The 22,217-nt window shown below is 43.9% G+C and overlaps 1 protein-coding gene across 1 annotated transcript in view; it reads left to right on the forward strand.

Annotated features, from left to right (window-relative positions):
* The window catches only part of LOC142750370 (uncharacterized), a 203,265-nt gene that overhangs the window by 132,112 nt on the left and 48,936 nt on the right, over positions 1–22,217 (forward strand). The window contains exons 9-10 of the mRNA XM_075859369.1: positions 21,078–21,114; positions 21,625–21,659. Of these exons, the coding sequence (XP_075715484.1) occupies positions 21,078–21,114; positions 21,625–21,659 (72 nt within the window). The remainder of the gene's footprint in view (positions 1–21,077; positions 21,115–21,624; positions 21,660–22,217) is intronic.

The raw sequence follows: 22,217 nt of genomic DNA on the forward strand, positions 1-22,217 counted from the left end.
GCATACCGCTGGGGGTTCCCAGTGAGGATCCTGATATTGCGTAATGGGACTATGCACTCTGTGTCGTCTTTAGAGGATGGCACCAACCTGCTACGAAGATGGAATCTACCTTTGCCTGAGAAGATGGAGAACAATCCTAGGGTCTCATCTCAAGTGGACCTAGAATGGCGCACTGTTACACCTGGAAGGAGAACCAAGCATTGATGGATACACCTTTGAATGGTGCCTTAGGAACTCTTTTTCACCCGGTGAGACACCGTGAGTGGTAACCCCTTTAACGGGATACGGCTCTTTCAGCTGTATGTGCTTTTTTTGTTTATATTTGTATTTTTTTTTTATGTATTGAGAGTTTTTCTTTTTAGGATGTATGCATTGGGGGGCTTTTGTGAAAGTGAGATATCACCTTCATTTTTCCTGAGGGGTTCTCATTTGCTAAAGTTTGTACTATCCGAGAATACACAGTCGGATCTCCTGGCATTTTCCATAATCATATATAGACATCATAGCATCCTCATGACATCAAGCTTTGTATATTACCATGGTTCTTAAATTTGTCTCATTAAATGTTAAAGGTCTGAATAGTCCTCATAAACGGTCTTTTATGTGGAGGGAGGCACTTCAGTCTGGAGGAGATATATTCTGTGCACAGGAGACACACATTCTAACTACAGACGCTCATAGGCTCACGCATATTCAGTTCCCATATATTTTACAATCGCACTACATTAAAAAAAAGCGTGGCGTTATATTGGCAATTAAAAATTCAGTTGCTCATACTTCTATATCGACCGTAGTCGACCCATATGGTCGATATATCATTCATGTTTGTAAACTAAATAACACTTTGTATACTATAGGGGTGGTGTATGCTCCTAAATCAACGTTAGATTAACTTTTTGGGTAGGTTTATCCAGAAAATTAAGAAGGAGCAACAGGGCCATCTAGTGGTCTGCGGCAATTTTAACACCATTCATGACAGTACACTTGACACTACAGCAGCAAACAGACCATCTTCCCAAACTTTGGGGCAATTTTTGCACTCAAATGAGTTATATGATATTTGGCGCATTCATCATGATGTAGCACGAGATTATACCTTCTTTTCGCCTGTGCACGCCACTTACTCCCAGATAGACATGTTTCTGGTAAATAGATCACTGCTGCAGAACATCAAACACACCTCCATTGATATCATAAAGTGGTCGGACCACGCCTCCATCTCATTGCACGTAGAGGAGTCTTATGTGGCGCCCAATGTGTTTCTCTGGCGATGTAATCCGTATTTGTTAGCCCATACCTCCTATAAAGAGGAATTGGAATCAGCTTTGAAGGAGTATTTTCAACTGAATGTGGATTCTGTCACTAGCCCCTTTACACTGTGGAATGCTCATAAAGCCTTCATTAGGTTTTTTTTTTATTAAATTAGGGCATAGGGCTAAAGTTGAAAGGGAGAAAAAAATGCGAGATCTCCTCCAGAGAATAAGATCTCTGGAAACGTTAAATAAAGCTTCTGTCCTACCTGCTCAATCGTCACAGCTTAGAGACCTTCGTATTCAGTTGAAAGATTGCTTTGTTATATGCTTATGAAAAATCCTTGACCAAGGTTAAGGCCCAATACTATTCGCAAAATAATAAAGCAAGCAAGTCGTTGGCTAGACATTTAAATAAGAAGTGCAAAACTAGGATTCCGTATCTTTTTCGTCAATTTTCCCAGTCAAAAATATATGACCCCCAGGATATAGCTAAGGAATTTATGGAATTCTATTCCGACCTATATAATTTAGATCAGAATGGTTCTCTAAGAGACCCTGCGCCTTCTAGTGCCCACTTTCTGAGTAACCTAAGCCTCCCTACTCTCTCCCAACAACAACGGGAGACCCTGAGTTCTCCCATTACAAAGCTAGAAATAGAGGATGTAATTAAGGCCCTACCTATGCAGAAAGCTCCTGGTCCAGATGGACTAACAAATATCTATTATAGAACCTTCCTGGATATTTTGCTCCCACATTTGCATTCTACTTTAGTACATGCTTTTAATGAAGGGTCATTTCCAAGGGCAATGCTTTCAGCAATGATTGTTACGCTCCCGAAACCTGGGAAATCTACTGATGCCCCGCAAAATTTTAGACCGATCTCGTTGTTAAATACGGATGTAAAAATGTATGCGAAAATTTTAGCTAATCGTATGGCACCTTTATTACCCTCATTGATAGGAGGAGATCAGGTGGGCTTTGTGAAGGGCCGACAAATCACGGAAAACACCAGGAGGGTTCTTAACATTATGGACTTTGTACAAAGTTCAGGTAGGGCGTCGGTAATGGTGACTCCTGACGCGGAGAAGGCATTCGACCGGCTGCGATGGTCGTTTGTCTTCTCGGTGTTGGAAAAAATAGGAATACAGGATGGAATATTAAGAGCTATAAGGGCACTATACTCTACACCCTCTGCAAAGGTTTTTGTGAATGGAGCACTATCTGAGAGTTTTAAAGGGGTTTTCCAATCCTTTTTTTTTTTTTTTAAATCAATGCAATGTTCCTCTATTAATATATTAGTGCACTCTGACTAGCTTTTTCTTGATAATAAATGGTTTTAGTAACATTACTCCCTATTGTTTACCTTGAGAGGTTTGTTTTGCTCAGTAAGTTCATTCCTCTTCTCTTCCTGTGTTTCTCCTCCCTGCATGCACTGCTCTAGTCCCAGCATGCAATGTGCATGCAGCAGTGCACTTGCTCCGCCTACTACACCCAGCTCTACTAACTTCTGCAATCTCAGTCTTCATTTTGGTGCTCTCATTCTTTTACTGATAGCACAAGCTGAAATCACTGGATATCTGCGTTTTTAACCTCTTAACGCCGAAGGGCGGATATATCAGTCCTCTGCAGCTGCTAGTTCGCGCAGGAGGAGGGATATATCCGTCCTGTGATGGCGCGGGTACTGCCAGTGTACCCACACGATCAGCGGCAGGAGCACGGCTGTTATACACAGCCTGGCTCCTGCTGCAACTGCCGGAATCGAAGCGCGCTCCGATTCCGGCAGTTTAACCCATTAAATGCCGCTGTCAATAGTGACAGCGGCATCTAATGTGTTTGACAGAGGGAGGGAGCTCCCTCTGTTTTATACTGACAGGCAATAATGCTTTGGTATACGAAGTATACCAAAGCATTATATATGCGATCGGCACATCGCATAGTGAAGTCCCCTGGTGGGACTAAAAAAAAAATGTCAATCCGTTAAATAAAGTTGGTGAAAAAACAAAAAAAAAATTACAGTGAAAATCAAATAAAACTACTTTTTTTGCCCAAAAAGTGGTTTTTTTAAAGTAAAAGTGTCAAAACAAATCACACATACACATATATGGTATCCCCGCGATCGTAACCACTTGAACAATAAAATTAACACATTAATTAAACCGCTGGATGAACGGCGTCCAAAAAAACAACGGCAAAATTCGTTCTTTTCTCCCATTCCCACCATAAAAAATTAAATAAAAATTAATCTAAGTCCTATGTACCCCAAATTAGTACTAATGAAAACTACACATTGTCCCGCAAAAATCAAGCCCACGTACGGCCACATAGACGGAAAAATAAAACAGTTACGGCTCTTGGAACGCGGCGATGCAAAAACAAGTAATTTTTTTCTAAAAGGGTTTTTATTGTGCAAACGTAGGAAAACATATAAAACCTTTACATATTTGGTATCCCCGTAACCGTGCCGACCCATAGAATAAAGTTAACATGTTATTTACGCTGCATAGTAAACGGCGTAAATTTATAACGTGAAAATCAATGCTGGAATAGCTGCTTATTTTCAATTCTCTCCTAAAATAAAGTTAATAAAAGTTAATCGATATATTATAAGCATCTAAAAATGGTACAATTACAAAATACAACTCGACCCGCAAAAAACAAGCCCTCATACGGCTATGTCGACGGAATAAAAAAAAAGTTACGACTCTTGGAATGCAACCATGAAAAAGACAAAAATTATCCTTGGTCATTAACGTGCAAAATGGCCCGGTCATTAAGGGGTTAAACGGTTTGAAGAGGTCTTCTGGTACCAAAACAGTGGAAACCCCCAAAAGGTGCCCCCATTTTGGAAACTAGACCCCTTGAGGAATCCATTGTAGTTTTCTTGGGGTGCATGCGGCTTTTTGATCAGTTTTTATTCTATTTTTAAGTGGCGTGGTGACTAAAAAAACAGCAATTCTACTATTGTTTTTTTATTCTATTTTTTTTGCAGCGTTCACCGTGCGCTATAAATGACATATTCACTTTATTCTGCGGGGCGATACGATTAAGGCTCATTTACACGAGCGTGTTATACATCCGTGCAACGCGCGTCGCAGGGACCTATGTTAGTCTATGGGGCCGTGCAGCCAGGTGGGCGTGATTTTCACGCAGCGTATGTCCGCTGCGTGAAACGCACGACGTCCTATATTTGTGCGCTGTTCGCACATCACGCACCCATTGAAGTCAATGGGTGGGTGAAAACCACGCATGTCGCATGGAAGCAATTCCGTGGGACGCGCGTGATTCGCGCAACAGCACTGTAAAGGATGAATGAAAACAGAAAAGCACCACGTTCTTTTCTGTTTACAAACATCCAAACGGAGTGTCATAATGATGGCGGCTGCGCGAAAACCACGCAGCCGCGCATCATAAAGGGCTGACACACGGAGCTGTTAATTGCCTTTTGCGCACGCAAAACGCCGCGCTTTTTGCTTGCACAAAATGCACACGCTCGTGTAAACTCGGCCTTACGGTGACACCAGATGTTTATAGTTCTTTTGTCTTATGGCGTTTGCACAATAAAATACGTTTTGTAAAAAATCATTCACTTTTTGTGTTCCCTTATTCTAAGAGCCAGAACTTTATAATTTTTCCATCAATAAAGCCGTGCGAGGACTTATTTTTTGCGTAACGAACTGTAGTTTCGATCAGGACCATTTTTCGGTACATGCGACTTTTTGATCTATTTTTAATAAATTTTTTGGGAGGTGAAGTGACCAAACAATTGTGATTTTGGTACGGTTTATTATTATTTTCTTTTACGGCGTTCACCGTGCGGGATAAATAACAAAATAATTTTGTAGTTCAGGCCGTTACGGACGCGGCGATACCAATTATGTATATTTTATTTATTTAGATATTTTTATTACTAAAAAAGGACTGATAAGGGAAAAAAAGGGGATTTTTTTAAACTTTTATTTTCTTATTTTTACACATCTTTTTTTTTAACTTTATTACTTTGTCCCACAAGGGGACTTGAGGGCAGGAGGCCCTGATCGCAATTCTAATACTCTGCACTACATGCGTAGTGCAGTGTATTAGAACTGTCAGCTATTCACTGACAGCAAGCATAGTGGGTCCTGACTTTGTCAGGACCCATTAGGCTTCCGTCGATGGCATAGCCGGACGCCATTGTTTGGTGTCCGGTTGCCATAGTAACCATCGCCGGCCGCTATCGTGTAGCAGGCCGGCGATGGTAACTTAACCCCTAAAAAGCCGCGATCTCTATTGAACGCGGCTTTTAAGGGGTTAGACAGCGGGGACACAGCGATCGGTCCCCGCTGTAGGAGCTGCGGCAGCTGCTGTACGAGACAGCAGCTGTCACAGCTCCTGCACCTGTCGGGAAGAGGGCCGAAACGGCCGTTATTCCCGCAACTTCGTATTCCGTCGGTAATTTATAAGGGGTTATAATTTCACAGAGCATGCGCGGTGGAGTGTGTTAACCACGCATGCTCTGAGATAAAGAAGCACGTGGTACGGTTACGTCATTTGTGACGTAACCGTACAGTGTGAAAGCCGGAAACCGGAAGCAAGGCAGAAGACTAAATGGACGGGTCTGCACAGGAAGTGCAGATTTTGCTTCACTAAGGGGGCGGTGACGGAGGAGGATATACGACGCTACAGCCATCTGATGAAACGTAAGTACATTGTAAAGTTATATCATTTTCATTGTTTTATTTAAATAAATGTAATTTTTTAGTTCCGGAATACCCCTTTAATATAACGAATGGAACCAGACAGGGGTGCCCCTTGTCCCCTTTTATATTTGTATTGTCTATAGAACCATTGGCCCAAGCGCTTAGGTCACACTCAGAAATTAGAGGGGTCCGGATAGGTGATAGACAGCATTGTATTTCGCTATTTGCTGATGATATCTTGCTGACACTGGAGCAGCCGGAGACATCCTTGGAGGTAGCAATGGCGGTAATTAAGGAATTTGGATCTCTCTCCCTATACAAAATTAATGAGCATAAATCCCAAATTTTGCCTTTTAATATCCAGGCGGAAGCACTGGCTTCGCTAAAATGTAAATTCCCGATGGATTGGCAGTCACAACATGTGAGGTATCTTGGTATAGAGGTCACTACCTCGGTACAGGATTTATATAAATATAATTAAATCCCTTTGTTGATATCTATAGAACAAGATATGCAATTGTATAATAAATCTGAAATCTCATGGGTGGGTCGTATAGCAGCCTTCAAAATGTTAATTCTGCCCAAAATTTTGTATATCTTCAGAACCGTCCCTATTCGTCTACCAGCTTCCTTTTTTAATAAAATACAGAAAATGTTAAACAACTTCATTTGGAAACCGGGCAAACCTAGAATTGCCTCTTCAATCCTTAACAGAGATAAAAAGTTTGGCGGTTTAAGTTTGCCTAACATTTCAGACTATTATTACGCAACTCAAGTATCGTTATTAAGGAATTGGTGGATTGGGGATGTGTCTCAACATTGGATACACATAGAGACCTTTTTAGCTCCGGGTCAAAATCTGAGGGCTTTATTGATAGCGGCTCTGACTACAATAGCTTTACCAGCCCGTCTTCCCTATTTTTTGTCTACTTCTCTGTTTTACTGGAAAATATTTCACTCTCATAGCGAATCTTCCCAAATTTCTTTACAGCATGTAACGCCTATTGAGATATTTCACATTGCTCTTCTAGACATGAAACTGGACTCTTGGAAAGAGAGAGGTATAGTATACTTAACGGATCTATTGGATGGAGGGAAGTTAGTCCCGTATTCGGAACTGACACATAAATATGGTATTTCACATAGAGATTTTTATAAGTACTTACGAATTAGACATTTCTTACCTACTATGGATTTGAGCGTACTTTTAGCCAATGCGGACGTATTCCAAATATGGTTAGCTCCATCAGATACCCCGGTCCGCCTTAAACCCCTTTATTCTGTAATTGGCTCTAAATCCTCATTTGTTAAAACCTCCCCCCTCCTTGCTTGGGAGAGGGACCTAGGCCAGACCTTCGCTGCATCCCAATGGACATACTCCTTGAAATTCCTTGTTTCTACTTTTAAATGTGTATCTCATTATGAAGCCGCTATCAAAACAGCCCTCAGATGGTATTATACACCCGATAAATTGAGCAGTATGTACCCGGGTTCTTCTGATCTTTGCTGGAGGGGTTGTGGGCACAGAGGTACTCTCATACATATAATATGGTCTTGCCCTTGTCTTGCTCCTCTATGGTCATCGATCTTTCAACTGCTTTCCGGGTTGTGCAATAGGGTCATTCCGCTATCACCATCTTTAGCACTTCTTTTTCTCGGAATAAATGAGGTACCTATAGAAAATAGGGTACTTGTGGCACATATCCTTTTGGCTACTAAATTAGGGATAACTAGGTATTGGAAGAGTGTGATGTAATGGCAGGAAGGAGGTGAAGGGAAAGTGAGCCCTAATCTACCCACCGCCCTGTCCCTGCCTACTTGCAACGACCCGCCCTAGGCGACGGGGTACAACTGGGTGGCGGTCCCTACGCTGTCTAAGTGCACGGGAGAACAAACAGGGAACACGCAAGGGAAGGGGCAGTAGCCCACGGAACGCCGCGAGGAAACGGAGCGGTGAATGAATAGTCAGGACCAGGATGAAGTGGAGTATACCAACGTGAGCACGGAGAAGGAAGCAAGCCAGGGGCAAAGCGAAGCAGGTTAAGCAGAACTGCAGCAAGGCAGAAGCACGGCAGAAGCAGGCTGGAGCAAGCAGCAGTGGGGCCAGGAATCCAGAAGAATTACAAGCACTGAGGAAGAGAACACGGCAGGTAATAAAGGACAGGGGGCTGAGCTAACTCCGACTGACCAGGCCGCGATAGGCTCTCCCACTCCTGAGCCTGCCACCCTGGTTGGTGGGAGACGGTGTCAGTCTAACAGGTCTGGCCTCAGGTGTGGATTGATTAATCCCAGGAGTATACCTAGACGTAGTACCTGGCAGATCCCTAACAGTACTCCCCCTTTTATGAGGGGCCACCGGACCCTTACTAAGAGGACCCGGTTTAGTAGGGAAGAGAAGGTGGAACCTCCTGATCAATACCCCAGCGTGAACATCACGGGCAGGTACCCAAGTCCTCTCCTCCGGCCCGTATCCTCTCCAATGGACCAGGTACTGGAGGGAGCCCTGGACCATCCTACTGTCCATAATCTTGGCCACCTCGAATTCCACCCCCTCAGGGGTGAGAACGGGAACAGGAGGTTTCCTCGAGGGGGACCAGGACGGGGAGCAGCGTTTGAGGAGGGAGGCATGGAAGACGTCCTGTATGCGAAAGGATGGGGGCAGCTCCAGACGGAAGGATACAGGGTTGAGGACTTCAATGATCTTATAAGGTCCAATAAATCGGGGAGCAAACTTCCTGGACCGGACCTTAAGGCGCAAGTTCCTGGACGACAACCAGACCAAATCCCCGACGACAAACCGGGGGTTAGCAGAACGTCTACTATCAGCCTGAATCTTTTGTGCGCTCTGGGACGCCTCTAGGTTCTTCTGAACCTGGGCCCAGACTGTGCACAGTTGCTGATGAACATTCTCTACCTCAGGATTATTGGAACAACCAGGAGAAACGGAGGAGAACCTTGGGTTAAACCCGAAATTACAGAAAAACGGGGAGACCCCTGACGAGTTACTGACCCGGTTATTCAGAGAAAATTCAGCAAGGGGAAGGAATGAGACCCAATCGAATTGACAGTCAGAGATGAAACACCTTAAATATTGTTCCAGGGATTGGTTAGTCCTTTCCGTTTGGCCATTAGTTTCGGGATGGAAGGCGGAGGAGAAGGACAGATCAATCTCCAAATTTTTACAAAAAGCTCTCCAAAATAAGGAAACAAATTGTACCCCTCTGTCAGAAACGATATTGACTGGGGCCCCATGGAGACGCAGGATGTGTTTCACAAACAAAGAAGCTAACGTCTTGGCGTTAGGTAGCTTATTAAGGGGCACAAAGTGGCACATCTTGCTGAAGCGGTCTACTACCACCCACACCACCGACTTGCCCTGAGATGGGGGCAAATCGGTGATAAAATCCATGGAGATATGGGTCCAAGGTCTCTGGGGAATGGGCAAGGAACGTAGTAGGCCCGCAGGTCGGGACCTAGGGGTTTTGGACCTAGCGCAAACCTCACAAGCGGCGACGTAAACCCTAACGTCTTTAGGCAACCCAGGCCACCAATAGTTTCTGGTAATGAGGTGTTTGGTGCCCAAGATGCCAGGATGACCAGATAGTGCGGAGTCATGGTTTTCCCTGAGTACCCTTAGCCGGTATTGCAGGGGAACAAACAGTTTGTCCCCAGGGACGTTCCCGGGAGCTGAACCCTGATCAGCCGCAATATCAGAAGCTAAATCAGAATCCGTGGCAGAAACGATTATACCAGGGGGTAAAATACAAGCAGGATCCTTCTCGGAAGGAGGATTGGCCATGAAACTACGTGACAGAGCATCAGCCTTATTATTCTTGGACCCAGCCCTATAGGTAACCAAGAAATTAAATCTGGTAAAGAATAGTGCCCACCGAGCTTGTCTAGGATTAAGCCTCCGGGCCGATTCTAGGAAAACCAGATTCTTGTGATCCGTAAGGACCGTTACCTGGTGTCTGGCCCCCTCCAGGAAGTGCCGCCACTCTTCAAAAGCCCATTTAATGGCTAGAAGTTCGCGGTTTCCAATATCATAGTTACTCTCCGTGGGCGAAAACTTCCTAGAGAAGTAAGCACAGGGGCGGAGATGGGTGAGGGAGCTGGTACCCTGGGACAAGACGGCCCCCACTCCCACCTCGGATGCGTCAACCTCCACAATAAATGGCTCCTCTTGGTTGGGCTGAATCAGCACGGGGGCCGAGATAAAGCACTTCTTGAGGGTCTCAAAGGCCTGGACGGCCTCAGGGGACCAATGGAGGACATCAGCACCCTTGCGAGTAAGGTCCGTAAGAGGCTTAGCGACGACCGAGAAGTTGGCAATAAATCTCCTGTAATAGTTGGCGAACCCTAAAAAACACTGTAACGCCTTAAGGGAGGCAGGTTGGACCCATTCCGCCACAGCCTGAACCTTGGCAGGGTCCATGCGGAATTCATGAGGAGTGAGGATTTGCCCTAAAAATGGTATCTCCTGTACCCCAAAGACACATTTTTCAGTCTTAGCAAACAGATTGTTCTCCCGAAGGACCTGGAGCACCTTCCTGACATGCTCCACGTGGGAGGACCAGTCCTTGGAAAACACCAGTATGTCATCAAGGTACACAACAAGAAAATTACCCAGGTAATCTCTCAGGATTTCATTAATAAAATTCTGGAAGACAGCAGGGGCATTACACAACCCAAAGGGCATGACCAGGTATTCGAAATGACCCTCGGGTGTGTTGAACGCAGTTTTCCACTCATCCCCCTCTTTGATGCGGATAAGGTTATATGCCCCCCGTAGATCGAACTTAGAAAACCATTGGGCTCCCTGAACCTGATTAAAAAGATCCGGAATCAAAGGAAGTGGGTACTGGTTCCTTACGGTGACCTTATTCAGGTTACGATAATCAATGCATGGCCTAAGACCACCATCCTTCTTCCCCACGAAGAAGAAGCCAGCACCTACAGGAGAAGTCGAGGGGCGAATGAAACCCTTGGCCAGGCATTCTTGGATATACACCCTCATAGCTTCACGTTCAGGACATGAAAGATTAAATATCCTACCCTTAGGAAGCTTGGCACCAGGCACCAAATCGATGGCGCAATCGTAATCTCTATGGGGGGGCAACACCTCGGAGGCCTCCTTAGAAAACACATCGGCGAAGTCCTGAACAAACTCCGGAAGCGTGTTTACCTCCTCCCGGGGAGAAATAGAGTTAACAGAAAGACATGACATAAGACATTCATTACCCCATTTGGTAAGCTCCCCAATATTCCAATCAAACGTGGGATTATGCAACTGCAACCAGGGAAGACCTAATACCAGATCAGACGATAATCCCTGCATCACCAGTACAGAGCACTGCTCCAAATGCATGGAGCCAACCAGGAGTTCAAAAACAGGAGTATGCTGAGTAAAATAACCATTAGCAAGGGGGGTTGAGTCGATACCTACTACAGGGATAGGATAAGGTAAATCAATAAAAGGCATCTTTAGAGACATAGCAAAATCCACAGACATGATATTAGCAGATGAGCCAGAATCCACGAAAGCACTGCCCGTGGCAGACCGGCCAGCAAACGAGACCTGAAAGGGAAGCAAAATTTTATTGCGTTTCACATTAACGGGAAATACCTGTTCGCCCAAGTGACCTCCCCGATGATCACTTAGGCGCGGAAGTTTTCCGGCTTTTTATTCTTGCGCCTGGGACAGGTGTTCAGTAGATGCTTGTCGTCCCCACAGTAGAAGCAGAGACGATTCATTCTGCGAAACTCCCTACGTTGTCGATGGGACATGGAGGCCCCGAGTTGCATAGGTACCTCCGAGTCCTCCGTGGAGGGGCGAGGAGACGGGACCTCGGGGGGAATAGCAGGGAAGTCAGAGGGGAGCACATTGAAACGTTCAAGCTGACGTTCCCTGAGACGTCGGTCAAGTCGTACTGCTAGGGCCATAACCTGGTCAAGGGAGTCAGAAGAGGGGTTGCTAACCAGCAGATCCTTCAGGGCGTCAGATAATCCTAACCTAAACTGGCACCTTAGGGCCGGATCGTTCCACCGAGAAGCTACGCACCACTTTCTAAAATCAGAACAGTATTCCTCAACCGGTCTCCTACCCTGACGTAAGGTCACCAGCTGACTCTCGGCTAAAGCAGTCCTGTCAGTCTCGTCGTAAATGAGTCCGAGGGCAGAGAAAAAACGATCAACAGAGGAAAGTTCAGGGGCGTCAGGAGCCAAGGAGAAGGCCCACTCGTGGGGCCCTTCCTGGAGTCGGGATATGATGATACCCACCCGCTGGTTCTCGGAACCTGAGGAGTGGGGTTTTAGGCGGAAATACAGTCTGCAACTCTCCCGGAAGGAGAGAAACGTCTTACGGTCCCCTGAGAACCGGTCAGGTAACTTGAGGTCGGGTTCTAGAGGTGAGGTGAGGGGTACTACTAAGGCAGCGTCACCCTGGTTGACCCTCTGGGCCAGGGCCTGGACCTGTAGGGAGAGGCCCTGCATCTGCTGGGTCAGGGTCTCAAGGGGGTCCAAGATAGCGTCAGCGTAGGAGAATGGTAGACTAGGTATGGGCTTGTAATTATGTAATGGCAGGAAGGAGGTGAAGGGAAAGTGAGCCCTAATCTACCCACCGCCCTGTCCCTGCCTACTTGCAACGACCCGCCCTAGGCGACGGGGTACAACTGGGCGGCGGTCCCTACGCTGTCTAAGTGCACGGGAGAACAAACAGGGAACACGCAAGGGAAGGGGCAGTAGCCCACGGAACGCCGCGAGGAAATGAATAGTCAGGACCAGGATGAAGTGGAGTATACCAACGTGAGCACGGAGAAGGAAGCAAGCCAGGGGCAAAGCGAAGCAGGTTAAGCAGAACTGCAGCAAGGCAGAAGCACGGCAGAAGCAGGCTGGAGCAAGCAGCAGTGGGGCCAGGAATCCAGAAGAATTACAAGCACTGAGGAAGAGAACACGGCAGGTAATAAAGGACAGGGGGCGGAGCTAACTCCGACTGACCAGGCCGCGATAGGCTCTCCCACTCCTGAGCCTGCCACCGTGGTTGGTGGGAGACGGTGTCAGTCTAACAGGTCTGGCCTCAGGTGTGGATTGATTAATCCCAGGAGTATACCTAGACGTAGTACCTGGCAGATCCCTAACATGTGAACCTTCCCTCTGTTGGGGAAATATATGATATGCTAAATACTACATGTGCTTACGAAAAAATTATGGCATATAAAGATCACAAATACCCGCAGTATGTAGAGACCTGGAAGAATTGGCATCTTTTTTCTCAAAATTGTATATCCCCATAATACATGTTTGAAACCGATATATTTAAACCTGAAACTCTATTTTGGGGTTTTTGTTTTTTTTGTACATATTCTTTTGCCCTATTTTCAGGGCCTTTTTGTGTGTGTTGGCCACATGCAACATGTTTTAATGTATTTTCTCTCTCCGCATGGTTAGTACTTTGTATAAATGTGTGGGTGCTTAGAATGATTCTGAGTTGCCAATTTACGACACTATGCTAGTTCTATGTACTAAGTATATTATGTGATATAATGTGTTTTTGTACAACCATGTGTTTGTGGTTATTGTGTATTATATTTGTAATCTTGAAAATATTTTAAATAAAAATATTGATGGTAGAAAAAATGCATTTCTGCAAAATAAATGAAATTTGTAAATTTCACCTCCACTTTTCTTTAATTCTTGTGAAACGCCTAAAGGGTTAAATGGGTTGTCCACCTTCTGACAACCGATGACCTATCCACCGGATAGGTCATCTGTAAAGGATCCGCCAGACACAGCTTCTGTGTCGACGCCCGTGGTTAATCAGTCTGCACCTGCTCCTAGGTCTGATAGAGTGACTCGATCTGCTACCACTCAGGCTGGTAGGCTGAGGAGTGGGAGAACCTATCACAGCCTGGCCAGACGGTTCTAGCTCCCACCCTCGGTCTATTTATACCTTCATTTCATGCTTGTCTTTGCCTGTGATTCTAGCTTGTTTCCTGGCTCTGCTGTTCCTGCTATTACTATTGACCTCTGCGTCATATCGACCCTGGCTTTACTGACTACACTCCTGCTCTGCATTTGGTACCTCGTACACTCCTGGTTTGACTCGGCTCGTTCACTACTCTTGTTGCTCACGGTGTTGCCGTGGGCAACTGCCCCATTTCCCTTAGCTTCTGTGTACCATTGTCTGTTGTGCACATATTGAGCGTAGGGACCGTCGCCCAGTTGTACGCCGTCGCCTAGGATGTCCCTTTGACGCCGGGTGCTTCTCTAGGAGCGGAATCCCATGCCAGAGTTGAGTCTGGCCGCCGGGGATTCCGCTCCTACAGGGAGCTACAGTGGCGCTATCTACTGGGCATGGGGGGGTTGCTATCTTCAGGCAGGGGGGTACCATCTACATGGAGGGGGGCTATCTACAAGATTAGAATCCCCGGCCAGAGATCTCGCAATGCTCTGGCCAGGGACTCCGTAGTTGAAAGCCTAACATCACTGTCCATATATGGATGTCAAGGGCTTCTTCGCACTAAGCATTTAAAGTAGCGCTGTGTGCGGGGAATCCTCGGCCAGGATCAGTTTTCACCGTCCGTTACAAGGATTGATTCCTGAAAAACGGCCGGTAAAGACTGATCCAATTGACTTTTATGGGAGCCATGGGGTTGTGAAAACGGCCCAAAATAGGACATGTCCTATTTTTTCACGGCCGTATGAATACACCTCTAGAATTCTATTGTTATTAAAACGGCCGTGTGACGGCTGTTATAAAAACGGAGGTTTTTCACTGCCGTGTGAATGTAGTCTAATAAAAAGGTAAAATACAGTAAGGGCCTGTTCATACGTGGAGGATTTCTGCAGACACTGTCCACATCAATGCCGCACATAATCTGCGTTGCAGATTCCGTTGCGCCTTTGCCTAAAATGTCAAGTAAATTGCTGCGGATTAGTCTTTGAGGATTCAGGTGAAGAGTACATCCTGCTCTCTTTTAAAACATTCCATCTCAGTCTGGCTATAGACCTCGAAACACATAGGTCCAGCCAGAATGATGAAATACCCAGTTCGTGAAAGCAATCCGAAACGCAACACACATAACATCTGCGGATTTCATTGCGTAATTTTGCAACTCTATTGAAGTCAATGGAGAAATTCCGCCACAAGTACGCAACAAGTCCGCAGCAGCCATTGTATGCTGCGGACCACCAAATTCCGCACCGCAGCCTATGGTCCACAGCTGAGTTTTCCGCAACGTCTGCACCTACATAACTAAAAAGGTGTGGAAACCAATGGACAAACTGTCTGCTGCGGATTTCCACTGCGGACTGTCCGCAGCGGAATTCCACAGCAATTCCGCCACGTCTGGACATGCCCTTAAAGGTTTTTTTAATGTTCCCTAAAGTAATGTTAAAAAAAAAGAAGTTTACATAACTGGTATCGCCGTGTCCGTAAAAACCCAAACTATTAGAATATAATGTTACTTAACCTGCTCGATGAACGCCGTAGAAAAAAAAAAAATACCCAAATTGCTGTTTTTTTTGGTCTCCTTAGCAACCGAAAAAAATTGAATAAAAAGTGTTCAAAAAGTCGCATTTACCCCAAAATGGTACCAGTAAAAACTACAGCTTGTCCTGTAAAAAATAAGCCAACACATCGCTAAATTGACTGAAAACGGAAAAAGATATGGCTCTCGGAAAGTTGCAGCACAAAACTATTTTGTTTTTTAAACAAAACATGAAAGAAACTATATAAATTTGGTATCTCTGTAATCGTATCAACCCGTAGAATAAAGTTAACATGTCCCTTTGACCGCACGATGTACGTCGTAAATACGAAACCCAAAAAACAAAGGTGGATTCACCGTGTTTTCCCATTCCACCCCACAAACAATTTTCTTTCAGTTTCCCAGTAAATTATATGGCACACTAAATAATGCAGTGGAAAAACTACTACTCGCCCTGCAAAATAACAAGCCCTCATACAGCTATGTCAATGGAAAAATATAAAAGTTATGGCTTTTGGAAGGCGGAAAAGAAAAAAATTAAAATCCAAAAAATATCTGCGACTCCAAGGTGTAAATGATGTATGGTTTATGAGGGGTTTCTAATATATAGGCCCTCAAAGACACTTCAAAGCTAAAGTGGTGCCTAAAAATTACGTTTTGTAAGTTTTGTTGAATATTTGAAAAACTGCTAGTAAACTTAAAAGCCCTGGGCCCCTTGCACACGACCGTAGGATTCGTCTGTAATTAAGGACTGTAATTACGCACCCATTCACTTCTATTGCCCACGAACACCTTCCCGTATATTTACGGGAAGGTGTCTGTGCCATAGAAAGGCTCCGCAAAAGATAGGACATGTCCTATTTTTTGCTTTTTACAGACCATGCTCCCTACTTTATATGGAAGCGTGGCCCGCAAAACGGCCTGGGATTATGGGCACGATCTTGTGCAGGCGGCCTTAGGCCCTGAGTTTTTGGCAGGCAGAAAAATCTGTCCCAAAATTCCATTAGGAATTTTGAGGCAGATTTTGACCTGTCTGCAAATACTTGCCATGATTTTTGCAGTGGCTTTCGCTGTGTTTTTCAAAAAACGCCTTCTCTGCCTCCCATTGACTTCAATGGGCGGTCAAAGGCGGAACCGCGGCAGGAAAGAGCATGCAGCTTTTTTTACCGCGAGCGGCTAAAAATCGCCGCAAAGAAAAATACCTCCGCCTCCCATTAAAATTAATAGCAGGTGGTTTCGGACGTTTTATGCCACTGATTCTGATGCGGTTTAAATCACGTTAAAATTAGCATAAAAAGACTCAGTATTAACCGGTTAAGGACTAGGCTGTTTTACAGCTAAATGACCAGAGCAAATTTGACAATTTTGCTATGCGCTTCTTTAGATGACTATAACTCTGCAGGTGAATAAAGTTCATCTTTGAATTTTACACTCTTTTTAAAGGACAGATAGGGCTTTGTTTTAGTGGCATTTGTCAGTATATATCATTTTTATTTTTTTCTCTAAAGTGGGCAAAATTGGAAAAAAATGCAAGAATTTAGCAATTGCGTCAGTTTATGATAGCATTTTTCACACACGGTATGGACCACGGACAAAATTAATCTCCTTTCACATTCTTCCACTTCTCCCGTGCATGGGGATACCAAATATGTGTGCCTTATTCACTGTGCGGGCATGTGCCAGGGCTTGGCATAAAAGGAGGCTTTTTGGCCTTTTCGGTCCAGGAATTTTGCATTTGATTTTATAGCAGCATACTGTTTTCTTGGGGGCGTAAAGCTGCTGAAATATTAGAATCACCCCATAAATGACTTCATTCACACAAGTAGACCCCACAAGGTTTCCTTCAAGGGGTTTATCATATTTTTAGCAAGTCCAGTTTTCTTCTGAAAGTTTCTTGAATAAGATGGAACAAAAAAAAATCAGCTATTTTTTAGCAAATGCGTCAGTTTAGGCTAGTATTTTTCACACACGGTATAGACCACGGACAAAATTCATCTCCTTTCACATTCTTCCACTTCTCCCGTGCATGGGGATACCAAATATGTGTGCCTTATTCACTGTGCGGGCATGTGCCAGGGCTTGGCATAAAAGGAGGGTTTTTGGCCTTTTCGGTCCAGGAATTTAGCATTTGATTTTATAGCCGCATACTGTTTTCTGGGGGGCGTAATGCTGCTGAAACATTAGAAACACCCCATAAATGACTTCATTCACACAAGTAGACCCCACAAGGTTTCCTTCAAGGGGTTTATCATATTTTTAGCAAGTCCAGTTTTCTTCTGAAAGTTTCTTGAATAAGATGGAACAAAATAAAATCAGCTATTTTTTAGCAAATGCGTCAGTTTAGGCTAGTATTTTTCACACACGGTATAGACCACGGCCAAAATTAATCTCCTTTCACATTCTTCCACTTCTCCCGTGCATGGGGATACCAAATATGTGTGCCTTATTTATCACATAGAGAAGTAGGAGGGCGGACGATAGAATAAGCTTATTTCACAAATCGCTTTTTTTCAAAGCTGGTTTTACAAAACTCAACAGAGTTTCTATAACACGTCCAAAATATCTGCTCTTGAAGCAGAAATCCCAAAATATTCATCTAGGGGTATAATGGGAATTTATTTTTTGGGGTTTTCTAAAATAAGAAATTGCAGGTTTATGCAAATGAGTTGTGCATGGCCACCTGTAACAAATAAATGGCCACTTTTTTGTACCAGGTTTTAGTTTTGCGTTTTACTAAATAGGGCTGTAAAACCTGGTCGCTTAAATCCACCCCCCCCATGTACTTGTTATATTCGGACACGCTCACTGGTTTGTGCTTGTCCGATGTTGCCCCCCTTTCCCTCACTGCCACTGTTCCTGCGGTATGAATCGTGCTTAGCACATACACATCTTTGCAATCCCTGAACTTGACCGCCAGCAATTCTTCAGATGCATAAGCACAGGAGTCCCCCTTTACCATGCGCTCCCCACTAATTGCTGTGGAAAACCAATTCTGTTTTTGCGCATGGTACCACATGCCCCAGTCCTTGCAGCATGCAAATGCCTAAACAGGGGCACACTGGAATAAAAATTATCACAGTACAGGTGGTACCCCTTGTGAAGCAGAGGCTGCATTATCTCCCACACGATCTTACTGCTGGTGGAAAGATCACGGGGGCATCCAGGAACATTTATTGTGCGGTCCCGCCCTTCATAAATCCTGAAGGCGGTGGTATATCCTGACCCGCTTTCACACAATTTGTAGAGCTTAACGCCATATCTTGCCCTTTTGGAAGGTAGATATTGGCGAAAGCTAAGTCTGCCATGAAAGTTGAGGAGGGATTCGTCCACACTTACATTCTGCTCAGGGGTGTAAAGTTGCAGAAATAAATTATTCAGGGAATTTATTAGCAGTCTTATTTTGAACAACCGATCCCGGTTTGCATCGGTACTTGGGGGGGCCTGTGCGTTGTCATTGAAGTGGAGGAACCTCATTATTGTCTCATAACGAGACCTGGGCATTACTGCAGAATATACTGGGGTGGTTTAGGCGGGTCTTGTTGACCAGTAAGACCTAATGGAGGGCTTTTTGACAATACCCATATTTAGGGTGAGCCCCAAAAAAATTTTTCATTCCTGCAAATTGGTGGGCGTCCAATCTCTGGCATGGGTGGATGAAGGTTTCTGCCTTATATATTGAGTGGCATATAAATTTGTTTCGTGGACAATCTGATTTAGGATGTCGTCCGTTATAAATAAATGGAAGTAATCCATTTGGACAAAATTTGTATTGTCCACGGTTATGCCAGGAGTGGCAGTAAATCCGTGGATTCTAGGCCCAAAAGATGGGGCAGGTGCCCATACAAGAGCCTGGACTGGAGGGACCAGGCTGTCCCGTGCTACAGCGCTACTTGGCCCTGCGCTTTCATGTTCTGCAGTTTCAACTGCGTCAGGGATAACGTCCCCTGAAGATGAACCTGAAGTGACGCTGTCATCGTCACTACCTAAAACAGGTTCCATCTCGGACGCCATCTCTGATGCGGTCTCCGACTCAGACCACAGCATGGCGTATGCCTCCTTGGCACTAAAAAACATCCTCGTCATAACGTCACTAACACTAACTAAACAATTTTTTATTTTATTTTTTTAATAAAACACACAAACTAACTGGTATATATATCTACACTACCGCTAACAAAAAAATAAACCGCTATTGCTATATATATTATATATATGTTGATATATATATATTTATATACTCCCTACCTGCCTATTCTAATAGAATAAAAGAAAGAAAGGTAGATAGATAGAAAAAAAGATATATAGATAGATAGATTGTATAGATAGATAGAAATCTATCTATACAGAGAATGTTTTATAGTGTAACTGTATTTTTTTTCACTGTATTCTTCTGGCAGCAATTCTCCCGAGTCTCTTCTTCTCCTCAAACTGAAACAATGTGTGAGGAGAAGAAAAGAGGCAGGAGATTTACTGCCAGAAATGTCAAAATAAAACAAATGTGGTCGCTGTGATAGGTTTTCACAGCGACCACATGTTCAGGGACCATCAGATTGGTCCCTGATACTCTGCCCAGTGCCCATGGCTGTTAGCAACAGCCAGGGCATAGAGCTGTGTGCACGCGATCGCACGTGCACAGTCTCTGAAGTGCCGCCGTAAATAGTCTATACGGCGGACTTCAGAGACTCTGACCGCTGGCCGTATAAATACGGCCAGCGGTCCGGAACCTGTTAACTGGGTCTTATATGGTCAGTTCCCACTGAGTTTTTTGGTGCTGATTTTGATGTGGAAACCACATCAGAATCCGCTCCAAAAAGCGGCTTGATTTCAATGGGAGGCAGAGGCGTTTTTTTTTCCCGTGCGGCTTTTGGCTATTCGTGGAAAAAAAAAGCAGTATGCTCTTTGTTCAAGCGGTTTCTGCCTCCCGTTTATATCAGTGGAAGGCAGAAAAAACATGTGGCACTCGTTTTGAGCGTTTTTTTCATTAGATTTAGCCATGGGCAAGAACCGCTACAAAAGCGTCCAAAAAATGCTGAGAATTAAAAATCTTCTTCAAAATTCCTGGGAAAAAAAACTGTGTGTGAACTATGCCTTATAACGTCCTAAAAAAAATTACATAAAGAAATGATGCCTACATAAAGAAGACATACAGTATGGTAAACCTTATTTATATACTACTTTGTGTGGTACCCTTATCCATTTTAGAAGCAGAGAACTTGAAATGTAGGAAAATACAAATGTTTACATTTTATTTTATTTTTTTTATAAATAAAAAGAAACATATCAACCTAAATTTACCACTAACATAAACTAAAAAGTGTTTACGGAAAAAAAATCTCAGTAACACTTGAATAAATAAAAACATATTACCACATAAAGTGACACGTGTCTAATTTAAAAAATGAGGCTGCAGCATGAAGGCCAAAATAGGCTTGATCCTGAAGGGGTTAATTGGTTTTCTGTTAAATTGACTGTACAGCGCTGTGGAATATGCTGGTGCTATATTAGCAATTTGAAATAAATAAGAAGTTGTCTTGTGTAAGATTTATTAGATCTTGATCTTGTAGCTGTTCTAGGATTCCTTAGAATTACTGCATTTCTTTATGATACTTTATTCATTGTTTGTTTATAGAACCATTTGCTTTATGGTTTTTTTTCTATAGGGATCAGAAGATATTGTTAGCGAAGAGCACATTGCTGGTAATGAATTACAATTCTATATTTTATTTTTGCGATAAACATAAAGTATATAAAGTTCTTCTTTTCTTATCTTGTTTGGGCATAACCCAAAACGAATCAAGTGTTTGATCATAACCAAAAAGTGCCCACTATATAAAGGAGACTAAGGTTTATTTTATGTCTATTGAGAATGTTAAAGACGCATCATAGGAACAATCATAACATGGATGAAGATCCCTATTGGTTATAGGTTTCAGTAGAAGATAATAAATGTGAAGTAACATTTTCAGGAGAGGTTAGAAAATGCTGGAACTTGAGGGAGGGTAAATTAAAGAGGAAGAGATACAGGGAGAGAACATATCTTTGTGCATTTATAAGGGGAGTCCTTAATTCTTTGAGGGGGAATGGCATGGTCAAAGTTTTAGCCACGGTGAGCATGTTTTTTTATATATATTTTACGTCACAAAACGTGATTTAAAATTTCCCGTGCATTTTGCATGTTCTTACTTTTTTTTTTCTCTTGATCTATAGAAGAAACTGTAGACTCAGAGGAAACATTGTCTAAGGTAAATACAAATATATTTTCTATCTGGTAAAAAAGGTATTTCTCATTGAGGCTCTACTCTGCATAAAACGTTAGGCCAGATTCCCAAGGGACGGATATGCTGCGTAAAAAGACATTCATACTTAACCCCTCTGTCCTCTGACGTCCAGTCCCTGGATGACGTTGCTGGCCATGTGACACTGCAGCCGGAGATTGGCCGCAGCGGTCACATGTAATGCAACGTCATCCCATCAGGCCGGACTGCAGGAAGAAGGAGGGCGTTCTGGGTAAGTATGAGGTTTTTTCTTCCGGCGTTGCGTTTTTTCCAGTGCAAATGCTGCGATTACACTGCAAAAAAGTCGCAATGCTTGGTTTTCTGTTGCGGGTTTTGATCCCCTTTTAATTCAATGGGCAAAACCTGCAACGGAAAATCAACAAAAACGCATTAAATTCCACATCGCAGGTCAAGTTATTAACGTTTAGGGTATGTTCACACGCAGTGTTTTTAGACGTAATTCGGTCGTTTTACGCCTCGAATTACGTCTGAAAAAACGGCTCGATTACGCCTACAAACATCTGC

The sequence above is a fragment of the Rhinoderma darwinii genome, chromosome 3, assembly GCF_050947455.1.
Source record: "Rhinoderma darwinii isolate aRhiDar2 chromosome 3, aRhiDar2.hap1, whole genome shotgun sequence".
In the NCBI taxonomy this organism is placed as follows: Eukaryota; Metazoa; Chordata; class Amphibia; order Anura; family Rhinodermatidae; genus Rhinoderma; species Rhinoderma darwinii.